Genomic DNA, 12,649 nt, shown 5'->3' on the forward strand with positions numbered 1-12,649 from the left:
GAAGAAACAATTACACCATCTTCCGAGTATAACCCATTTATTTTGTTTTAGTTTCATTTTATTTATTGTTATTTTTTTATATAAAATATATGATGTGGGTTTATTTCAGGATAACAAGCCTTTCCGTACTTAGAGGTAGGTAATTGTTATTTTATGTATGACATGTAATTAGACAATTTTCAGTTATACAAAATTCAATTTTGCGACAGTACTAGTAAATGAAAATGTTATTGCGGAAAATATCGTCGAAGGGCTTTGAATGTTCTTAAAGGTTTAAAATATATATTTCGATACCACCCAGAAACTGCATTATGTTTTGAAATGCCATAAATATCACTATAATTATATAGAATTTAAAACAGATCAGCTTCACTTATTCCACATCACTGCATAGAAACGACAATTTATTAAGGTTGTCACTTCGTGGTGTTTTTGTTCTGCTTTCATTTTTACAAGCTTCTTTAAAAAAAAAAGTTCTGTTTAAATCTGGAGATGCACGATGTATTAGTGAGAGTGTGCAATCCTACTTTCAGTTTGAAAAAGAAAAGCAAAAACATATTTATTATTGTGTTGTCATAATGATACGTATATTTTCCCACAGTACGGTTTCAGTCTGCTAACTAAGCATTTAGACACTGCTATCTGGTCTATATGACTTCCGGCTATTATTGCACGAGTAAATTGTTAAGCATCTTTCATAAGAAAATCCTGGATGCTAGATCTGATGTATATATTTATTGTATTCTGACAAGACTTCAAATGCTATGGTGTGAATATATTGTATGGACTCTGGATGGATTCCGGATGTTCTTGTATGCATATAAAGATTGCATCACAATTTCTAAAGAGGATTAAATTGCTATTCTGTGAAACTATTGCATCGCAATACTCTGAAAGGACTTTGGATGCTATTGAGTGGACCTGAAAGGACATCGGATGCTATTGCGTAAAGATATTGCATTTCGATATTAAGGAAGGACTTCGGATGATATTGCGTTAAAATATTGCATCGCGATACTAAGAAAGGACTTCGGATGCTATAGCGTGAAGATATTGCATCTCGATACTAAGAAAGGACTTCGCGGATGCTATTGCGTGAAAATATTGCATTGCGATACAAAGAAAGAACTTCGGATGCTATTGCGTGAAGATATTGAATCGCGATACTAAGAAAGGACTTCGGATGCTATTGCGTGAAAATATTGAATCGCGATACTAAGAAAGGACTTCGGATGCTATTGCGTGAAGATATTGAATCGCGATACTAAGAAAGGACTTTGGATGCTATTGCATGAAAATATTGAATCACAATACTATGAAAGGACCTAGGATGATTTTGCATGAACATGATTATTGCTTCGCAGTTCGTGGATGAGAATTCGGGTGCTATTGTGTAAACATATTGGATGCTATTGCGTGAACATATTGCATCTTAAAGCTGCACGCCTCCAGATGAACCAAAATATTTCAAGAAAATCATACTTGAAAACAGTACTGAGATTTTAAGAAAAGTAAAAAGATTCAAGATTAAAGCAATAATTTCTATGTTATGTGCGATTTATGACCAATTTTGCAGTATTTTTCACCATATTTCTAGTGCGTTAGTAACGCAGTGGCTATTTTTGCATATTTTGACATCTTTTTGTTGATTTATATATGCATGGGCTGTAAGTGCTGTTTGCAATGTGAAAATTATTATCTTCGTTAACTTCACAATATTCTACTTTTTTATGCATTTTCTCAATTTTCATGAAAATAAAGATGAATCTGGAGGCGTTCTGCCTTAATACACTGAAAGGGATTCAAGTGTCATTGCGTGAAGATACATACATATATTGCGTTGCAATACTCCGGAGGGATTCCGGATACTATTGCGTTGAAATAATTCATCTCAACACTCTTGTTGGACTTCCAGATGCTGCATAAATATATTGTATACTGAAACTGTTTAGACTTCCTACATACATGTATATCACCTTTTCAATCTTTCCTGCAAGTAATTTATTATATATTCCTTTAAAATAAAACAGTAAATATTTCAATAACGAGATCGGTTTTGTTAGAACTAAATTAAAAAGAAAGTATGTATATTTGATGCATGCGTTTATTTTGATCTCTACATATTGTTTATTAGCTTTTAATGTCGCGATAATGCTAGATTAATTCATTGATTTATTTTAGCATCGCTTTAATTTCGCCCGCTACTATTAGAATTACAATCTTTTTTTATATAAAAGCCCGTATGTATTATTCGATCCCACAGGGAGAGGCAATAATCAGAGTAATTAAGAACATGTTCTGGATGAAGGATTCAAATAGCAAGCACGGTGCGAATGCAAACATTTACATTTATTGTCAGTGTAAATATAATAAAACGCTCTAATCTGATGTGACAACGTCATCAAACGATCGAATGTTTGAAGATTAATGGATTCTTTACACTCTGAAAAAGAATTGTATCTGCATTTAAAAAAAAGCATGCGAGAGGACTTTTTTTGCAGCTGTGGAAGATTTGTTTAATTGTTCAAATGACGAGAAAGTAAGAATTTCAAATTGATCGACTTGCATCTGCGAAGGATAGCATCATATTATTTCGGTCAGTCTCTCTGAGCCGAGGGGAGTGGCCCTACAAAGAAGGCAGGGACGACTAGCAAAATGTGCTAGGGTGCGTAGGACCCTAGCACAGAGAGTGACAGCTTCAAAAACAGGCCATTTGCTTGGCGCCAAAAGTCCTTTTCAGTGCTACCTTCTTTTCATATTGTCTCAACATTCAGCTTCTTATTGGCCGCGGCAGAGTGACCTTCTTTTGGCTCAAAATTCATATCTGGAAATTGCATGGAGGTAAATTATCACCACTTTGTACTTCAAAATTAACCCTTTAAGGGCATCACTGGTGACATGATCGGGGTACTCGACAGTGAAAGCCAATCTCCTACGCAGTGATCTCCCCTCATCAGTTCTGTAAAGGGAGGTAATCACTGTGAAGAGTTTGAGTGAAAGCTTGCATGGGCATAACGCCTTTTTATTTGTTTGGGTCGTCAGCCCAAACAAATAATGGTAGCGAAATTTCAGACTCTAAGGCTGTTAATTGCAATTGCCGAAAGTAGTCCGCTTTTTTTGAAGCGGTTACTTCCCTTTATATGTACACTAACGCCGAAAAATTCAGGGGAGATCACTGCGTAAAGATGGTCAAATGACAGGCGCATTAATTTTCAAGCAAAATAATTCCCGAATGGTCGAAGATTTATAATATTGTTTTATTCTTTATAGATATGCATGCTTATAGTAAGCTCCATGATTATTTACATCTGTGTTAAACAACAGTTAGCGTCGTTACAAACCCTAATTTAGAATAATATGATTTTCTTCAGGCCGTTAAGTGTACACCATGGCCGAGGGGTTTGCGCGCTCGCTTTGGAAGCGAGAGGTCTGGAGTTCAAATCCAAGTTAAGGCAATTCAATTTTTTTTTTCAAATTGTTTAAGTCAAATGAACATTGGATTGAATATCAGTGTTGCAATTAGTCTTATAGCCAATTTACTACAATTAAAACGCTGCAAAGCATTGGTGGCACTATACAAAAACAAATTGGTTTATAATCTCACAACCTTCACCTTTCTGACATTTTGAGACCCAAACAAATTCAGCGCCTTCTGTGCTTTGATTTTAGACTGGCTCTGCTAATTCTAGGCTTTAAATGAGATTCATTTACTTCTATTTGATACACAATAACGGATGCCGCCAGCAATCTGGATAGTCTCCAATAGATGATTATGGTAAATGGAATACAAATATATTATACGAATATTATTACTTTGTATACGGTTTTCAGGATATTGTTATCTGTCAACATCAATATTATATATTCATTGTATGTTACCAAATGCATACATTAATCGTTTCTGCTTCTGTGCCATTTATATACAAGGAATTTAATTCCAAGAATGTTCCCAAAAATAATTAGGTCGTTTAAGTCAATAGATTTTTCAGCACGTGCGCTAAATTTTCAATATTAAAATTATTATAATTACCTTTTAAGTGAATAAAACTATATCTCTACTGCCTGCGTTTTACAAAATTTTTGTTATGATTTTGAAAAAGAATAATTCTTAAACGCATGTTTGAAAGAAATATGGTGTTACATTTCCTTTTTTAGCGAATGCTGCATGCTATTAAACGGTAAAAAACTTACCTAAACTAGTAGCATAATATTAAGAAACACTTATTCTTCATGTACAGTTTTCATGTGTACTATACATGTATAGTATCAGAAACATGCAAAATCAAGACATTACGGTTTTTTTATAAAAAAATATTTCATTAGAATTTCATTAGATATAGGTTGATTATCTTAAATTAATCACCAGTTACCACCTACGGTATGAGAATCAATAAAAGTGATCATTTATATATCGATTGTTAGATTTATCTATGAAAATTTTGTATCAGTTACCATGGTTACACGTGCAATAATCACCTCCATTTGTGGCTGATTACAAGTACTTTCATTAAGATACGAGGAGAATTGTTCGCGCTTTCATATCGGTGTATCACTGAGTGATGAACTAATCGATCTGCAATTAAGCTCACCTTTCACCTTACGAAGACTGCAACAGAAAATTCAGAATTCCAAGAGCCAAACAAAACACGAGGGATTAGAAATACATGCTGTAAATGACATTTCCCAACTTAGTACCCTTCGTGTTGGTATGAATATTTAAACAGACAAATATATTTAACAATCGAATTTTTATTACCTCATTTGATCGAATGAAATGGTTCATTATTTTTTCATCCGTATGTAAAAGTGTTTAACCTTCTTTAATCCGCATACCTGACACGGTTATAACAGATCGTGGCAACTTTTTATTTTTAAAATTTAATTATTTGAACACATTTGCAGCACTGCATGGCCTATGGTACCAACAGCTAAGTTAACTCCCACATAAAGCTATATAGTATGTATTAAAGGATTTTAATATACTGAAAAATGAGGAACAATTCTACCGCAAAATCGAATAACAATAAACACTATAGATCTGTTTGATTTTATTATGGGTGTAGAATAATGTTACATTTGATGTGAAATAACTGAAACATGATATCGACTGCAAATGAATGTGCATAAATTATTTTCACCTGACGATAAGTGTTTTTGACAACGGAAAAAATAGACCTAATCTTATCGTGAGATCAAATAAGGAATTGATAGCTTATTAATGATCTTAAAATCTTCATTTTGCATTTTCTTTTGTTGAATGATAAGAAGAAAGTTGAATAAAACTGAGTGACATTTGATCCTTCTGCCATTCGAAAGAAATCATTTTGGGCATATAGTGCACTTGAAGTTTATATTAAAGATACATAAATAATCTTTTGTGCAAAAATAGTGCAAAATTAAAGCATTGTGAAAATGTATAACAGTCAGTGATCTGTACTTTAAAACACATGAATTATTTTAATGAAGAGACCCGGTGCATGTAGGTCTTACATACTTACATACTTCAATTTAGAATTTTTATGACTAAAGTTCCAAGCTTCATATAAATGAGATCTGTCGAGACTTTATATAGCAAATTAAACAATGTGATGCATTTTCTGTGCACTTACATTATACATAGACTTTGTAAATAAAAGAATACAACACATTAACATTTGTAGGCCGCAGTTTAAAAAAAACTGCACTATTGGACTAAATTCAATAAAACTGAAATCTTTCAACATAACTTATATTTTCATCCTGGTGGTATCAAACAGTAATTGTTTGACATTCCGTATCTAAGAATAACACATAAATTATGATACATGTACTCGAGTCTCATGGACCTAAAAATTGGTCATATGCCGTATGCGGACTTAGCTAATAGAAATATTGGCAAAATTGGCCCGACGTATTCCGGGAAGCGGTATTTACATGATAACTTTTTTAACAATGTATTATATATTGTACTAATTTCATTTCACCAGTGTTTGATATTTGGAAGAATTGGTCATTATTTGTCTATAGCGCACCACTCCCTGCAACCAATAGTGAATTGTTGTTCTGTAACTCTCTGAGAACCAGTTACTTGCAAACGCCGTGGCCAGAAGCATGTGTACATCGTGCTCGAACTCAGAACCGCACCGAGCGTACTTATCATAACAGCGCCGAACCGCACTGAATATCTTATCCCTGTCTATATACGCGGGTTTCTTTAGTAGAAATCTGGCAATTAGAAATGAAAGTTTGGCAATACTTTGAGGTGTATACCCGTACTCGTAATCTGGGTCAAAGTCACTGTTGATCTCAATTAATTCACTTCTTTTTTGTTGAAGCTCTTCTTTTGTTTTCCGATATTCTCGATCTAAAACGCGGTTTTTAGATTCAGATATCTGAAGATCTCGTTTCAGTGTTTTCACTTGATATTCCAGATTTGCTATTTTCGATATCAGTTCAGAAATGTCAGAAGAATTCAATGAATGGTTGAAGCGTATATTGCTCAACCTATGAGAGGCGTCGTTATCGTCATCGTCATCTCTGATAGAGTTTGCTATAGCTTCACATCTTATCTGATGGGCGGCGAGTTCGAATCTGCTAATGGTATTGCTGCAGCCAGCACATTCAACCGGCACGTAGCCACATGTCTCCAAATGACTCTTTAATCTGTCTAATTTAACAATGACTTTACACCCTCGATCATTAAAGTCACATTCAACATCAAAACCATTTATAAGATTACGGAGGGATAGAACGGGTTTCACGTGATCCATAGACACGTTACTGCGACACTCCGGACACGTGTCAGTGCTTGGTCGTCCTAGCCATGTAGTAATACAACGAGAACAAAACGTGTGCCCGCACGGTGTTAAAACTGCATCTTCAAGAACAGCACTGCATATTCCACAAATCAAATTAGGATCGATTGGTGCTATAAATCGCTGAAGACCGTAACCCATCTTGATACTCGAGATAATTGTCTAACAATTAAGTTCAAGTACAGTATATGTAATATGTAAGTAAGTGTTTGCACTGCTACACTAACCTGCTTAAATACAGCAAGAACCGTTGTTGAAAACTAAGCCCAAGTCGTTACCTGGATGTAAAGAGTTCGTAAATCGAGAAAACCTGTGTTTAAACAATTCCATTGATAGATAAATCTTGTTTGATCAGGGTTTTGTCGTAAATCCAGCACTCTCGTATACTTGACACTAATGATAACCTATGTGTTTTAACTAGATGTAAGTATCTATAATAGAATACTTTACAAACAGGTTATGAATTCCTAAAAAAGAAGGCACGTAATCCCTATGATTCTGTAAGTCAGTAAACACATGCAGGTAAGACCGTGTGAAAGTTTTTCCGATGCACGTTTCTCGATATATCAGTTCACCTGTGCGGCTCGAAAACAGCAGCAAAATACTCTCACGTGTAATCGTATAGGTACAGACACCGAGCTTCGTTAGATCCAATAAAACCGATATTATCTGTCTGTTTCTCATCTAAATATACTTCAACTATTTCTATCCATTTTCTTCTTTCATAAAGAAATTTGTTTTCTATATTTTCCTTTTTAATTAGAGTTAAACGTTCTTTTGTGGGAATATCGCCTACTTACTTCATAACAAAGTTTGAACTTTTAAATACCAAAATGTCACTTTTTATCCATTCTTCTTTTTTGTGTGAACTATTGTGATTATATTTTACAATGATTTTGTATTTCAAACACGTCCTTGATTGTTGTAGATCAGCTGATGATAAAGCAGACGGACGGTCCGACACGAAAAATGTCAATTTACTCGATTAGAATTCGAGCCTCACGAAATAGAAAATCACAAAAATCACTTACTGAGTGTTGTTTTACAATCTTTGGCACCCGATGTAATTGCTAATTTCTCATTTACGTGTGTCCTTGAGTAGCTAATATTTTTATTTGACTTAAGTAGTAAAAATACGGTATAATTTGAGTCAAATACTTTCACAATGTAGTGTTATTTCAAGGCATGAATTGTAATATAGAGTTTGTATTACTTTCATGTCAATTTAAACAACGGTGGGCTAATATTTATTCAAATGATTTAGAGGCAAATGTAAAGATTTAGTTACATACGATATTCCATAAATACTATCAAATAGGAAATTTCATTTACTTTATCGAACACATTTTTTTCTTCTAAAATTGATGACCTTTTTACAATTGTATAGATCCCTTGGTATTTCTCTTCAATTTAAAATATCATCAGAATTAATGTCCTATTTTAACATGCACTGACAAAATAAACCCCACAGTAAATCCATTCATTCCAGAATTAATCTCGTGTCATCGTAAGTCTATCTGTCACGAAAACAAAATTTCAAATATCCGTCTTGATGTTACAAAGTTATCAAAATTTGGTGAAAATCTGTCAATATGAAAACCAGACAATGTATATTTCAGGCACTTCCTGTAACAATATGGCGGGAACCTGTATCGTGTCTGGGTGGCTTGTGGATAATTGAGACAGAAGGTTCTGTTAATAATTAACGCAAGTCAACTCATTTACTTGTTATTCTCTCTTTAATTCCACGACGACACCTTCAAAGTGCCGTGCATCTCCACATCACGTGCATTTATAATTCATTGTTTCCAACTGTCTGTCTATTTCCCTTATTTCTTATGATAAGGAGCTTTAATTTTCACATCTATTACTGTTTTAACTGTTTATTTTATTGTGCAAGTTTGATATAACAGAAAATGTTTAAATAATCGGTATAAGTGTAAAGTTTAAAAAATATCTCTGAAACAATATTAGCTATTTAATATTCCATTTAAATCCTGGCAGTCGACAACATCATCAGTATTCTGTTTCATGTTGAACGCATCAATAACAATGTTTCTTCAATTCTCTAACGAGCATTTCTCGACTTACCATTAGCATTTATATTTCATCAATATTGCGTTTGTCACAGATGTTCCTTCATTTTTCCCGACGCGGATGAATATTTTTACACGTACGTATATATATCATTCCGCTAAATAAATCAGTACCAGCAATTAGGAACTTACCAGAGCAGTTCACAAGGATAAAATGTTGCAAAATACAAAATAATCAGACTATAGTTTGTACAGAGGCGATACTGAACCGTTCAATCAAATCGCTATCATTTTATTTCCAATATATCGATTACCCCACTGTCCTCTGTCTTTTTTTATAACTGAATGAAGACATGTCCCACTATCTTACCAAGTTTATCACTATTTTATGGACATAAAGGGACATTTAGTTATTTACATAGCATCGTGAAACAATATAACCTCGAACTGACTAAATTGAGCCGTATTAGAACAATTTATTTTATGCTATAAATATATTTGATTAATACGATGTCCGAATGTCCAGGGGCAGGTCATATTGATCCTGAATAATCTTCTTAATATGGATTTTTGCATCGAAAACATTTCAATTATTCTCATTTCAATCATTTAAACATGATATTAGTAGTATTATCTTAATTAGGTTTTGGGTATCTTTAGTCGAATGATGTTTCAGTAATTAAAAAAGAATTGCATCCAGTTACGGATAATTTGACAATAACGATTACTAGTAAGCCGATCTAGTATCTTTTGACAATAAAGTTCTACCTGGAACTGTTACACATTTTACAACGCATAAAATTGTATTTGCTAAAGGAAGCGTAAGTATTTTCGTGTAATTTGCCGCTAACAGAGTATTTAATATTGAAAGCATATTTCAAGCTTTCTTTGTACATTGTAACAGTTTACGTTGCAATTCATTTGGTTGATAGGATTTGACAATGCAATAGAATAAAACGGGTTTTTAGAATGTCACCAAGACTGGCAGTAGCATTGACTCTCGTTTCTTTTTTCTTTAAAAAAATCAAATAACTTTTCGAAATTAAAACAGTACGTAGTATTGTGTGCTACTTAGTTAGTAATACTTTATTATCTGCCACATTGCAAAACGTGAAACATCACACAGACCAGGGCGACGTATTTTTGTTTATTTATTTTTGAGTATACTTTATTTGAAAACGTCTCTTGTTCTATGAATATCTACCGTGGTAGCTTAAAAGTAAATCAAATCCATGGACATTGCATATAAAAAGACGTAACAGACAAATGCGCGTTGCCTATCTGTTAGCCTCTATTGATCGTAACTGCAGACTTGTAACATCTAATTGAAGCAGGTGGTCCTAGCGTTTCCTACGCTGATTTCCTAAACTAATTACAGTATCAAGAGACAGTAAAGCCATAACGAATATATGATCATCAATAATTTCTCGGTATAATTAACACTGTATTAGTCAAACTGATAAGGTCGATTTCTGATGGACTTCTCAGCTTTGAAGCGATCGGAACATTTCTCAAGAAAAGTTTGTAATATATTTGCCTAATTATAATGTTCATTTGTATATTAATGTCGAAGGTCTATCTTGGTCAATTCATATTCTGTCAAGTGTCATACCCAATAGGGATCCTGTGAAAAGGGTGCTCTATTCGTAGTTGCCGTATAGAGTTCCCTAGGGATCTCTTTGCGAATAGTGCTCCAAAATTTGATTAGGTGCTATATTTGGAGTAATCGTTGCATTTTGTCGGTAGAAATCCTCAATTACCTAAGGTACAAGAGCTGTCAGAAGGACAGCGCGCTCGACTTTTTTAGTGCTTGCCTATAAAACAAAACTTTGACAGTTAAGGGCACACAAGACTTTAACTAGGAATTTCTAAGTACAAATCAAGAAACATTTTCACAGAGTTATCTTCTCTTGCTTACAGATAGGTCTCATGATGGCACATAAGAACTCCAACTTCCAAAGTAATATCTCAAATGGTTAAGTCAACAAGTGGACAAGAATGAAAATCTTAACTGAGTTTTCTAAGTCAAAAAGGGCCATAATTCAAATAAAATCCTTAACAGAATTACCTTCTCCTGCCCATGTTTTGGGACCATGATGGTAAACAAGTATTCCAACTTTCAAATTAATATCTCAAACAGTTCAGTCAAAAAGTGGACTGGTACTAAAAACTTAACCAAGATTCTAAGTCGATAAAAGGCCTTAATTTTTAAAACAAATCCTTGACAGAGTTACCTTCTCTTGCGTACAGATGGGGGTAATGATGTGAAATAGCATTAAAAGTTTCAAAGCAATATCTCAAAGGGTTAAGGCAATAAGTGGATTTTACCCATATTCAATGTATTTTCTAAGTCAAAAAGGGGCATAATTCTGTCAAAAACCTTGACAGAGTTATGTCCTCTTGTCTGTTGATGAAGGTCGTGATGGTAAACAAGTATGGTCAGTTTCAAAGCAATACCTCCAATGGTTTTGAAATAAAGTGAGGTGGTACAAAAAACTTAACCAAGCTCAATACACTTTCTAAGTCAAAAAAGGGCCATAATTCTGTCAAAAACCTTGACAGAGTTATGTACTCTTGTCTGTAGATGGAGGTTATGATGGTGAACAAGTATGGTAAGTTTCAAAGCCATACTTGTAATACTTCTGAAATAAAGTGGGGTGGTACGAAAAACTTAACCAAGGTGTGACGCCAACGCTAACGCCGACGCCGACGCCGGGGCGAGTAGGATAGCTCCCCTTTTCATAGAAAAGTCGAGCTAAAAATGCAATATTCGGAAAATATAAACAAACGAATGATGACAAGAAATAGTTTGATAAAATGGTAATATTTGTTTAATTATCGTTTGTCTGCCCATTCCTTTGTTTACCTGGCTGTCTGTCTGTCCATCCATCTGTCTCTGTTGCAAAATTATGCCATTTTGCTGTTACTAATTCTGAGATTTTTTACAATTGTGACAATATGTGTTATTGCTTTTATTCGTTTAATTTATTTATTACTTTTGGGTCACCATGTTCGAGATAATAAAAGAACCATCTGACAATTGAGAAACATCACACGAGGAATTGTCTCTTTTTATTTTACTTATGCTTCTATCGTCAAAAACGGATTTCGTTGTCATCATTTATATGATTATAATTAACAAAATTTTGATAACGATATCTCTATTTGACGATGCGCATTCTTTTCGCCGTATAGTACACCCAAATTTATGGTGTGCAATTCACAAAGAGCTCCACAATTCGAAGGGATCTCGATAGGGCATGAGATATGCTCGACACATATTTCTACATACTTTAATCAATAAACTTACATAAACCTTAGCACAATTGAAGTGTTTACGGGTATTATATAGTATACGGTCTGGATATTCGGTCAGTTTTTAAACCATTTTACATCATCATCTATACTGATGCCGTTATCTATTTCCTTCTATGCAAATACTCCTGCTTATTATAAAACACATGAAATATAGTTTATGTAAACGTCTATACAGATGTCACACATAACCTTAATATAACAATGTTGTTATTAATCTTCATATAACAGATTAACGTATAGCACACTTGGTGGGGTGATATGTTTTCATTATTAAAATACTTTTACACAATAACCATAGGAGAAACATTATATATTGTACGAGCAAGAAACATACATTGTACAAACGTATATAGAAAATTGGTTTTATTTCCCTGTGGTTGGTATAGCACTTTTGGTTAGCTTTCAAGACAATAAAGATGTTAAGGTAAAAGTACCGAATGTCCAACTAATACTGGGAGAGATGAACCAATGAACTGTAACTTGGCAGTAACTTGGACAGCA

General features: G+C 33.9%; 1 protein-coding gene across 1 annotated transcript; it reads right to left on the reverse strand.

Moving 5' to 3' along the window:
* Nucleotides 1-5,036: 5,036 nt before the first annotated feature.
* On the reverse strand, nt 5,037-9,011 carry LOC132728889 (E3 ubiquitin-protein ligase NRDP1-like). Its single transcript, XM_060714588.1, has one exon. The coding sequence runs from the start codon at nt 6,933-6,935 to the stop codon at nt 5,955-5,957; it is 981 nt and encodes a 326-aa protein (XP_060570571.1). The 5' UTR covers nt 6,936-9,011; the 3' UTR covers nt 5,037-5,954.
* Between the last annotated feature and the right edge of the window lie 3,638 nt (nt 9,012-12,649).

Source organism: Ruditapes philippinarum, unplaced genomic scaffold, assembly GCF_026571515.1.
Source record: "Ruditapes philippinarum isolate M1 unplaced genomic scaffold, ASM2657151v2 ctg578_1_1_1_1, whole genome shotgun sequence".
NCBI lineage: Eukaryota > Metazoa > Mollusca > Bivalvia > Venerida > Veneridae > Ruditapes > Ruditapes philippinarum.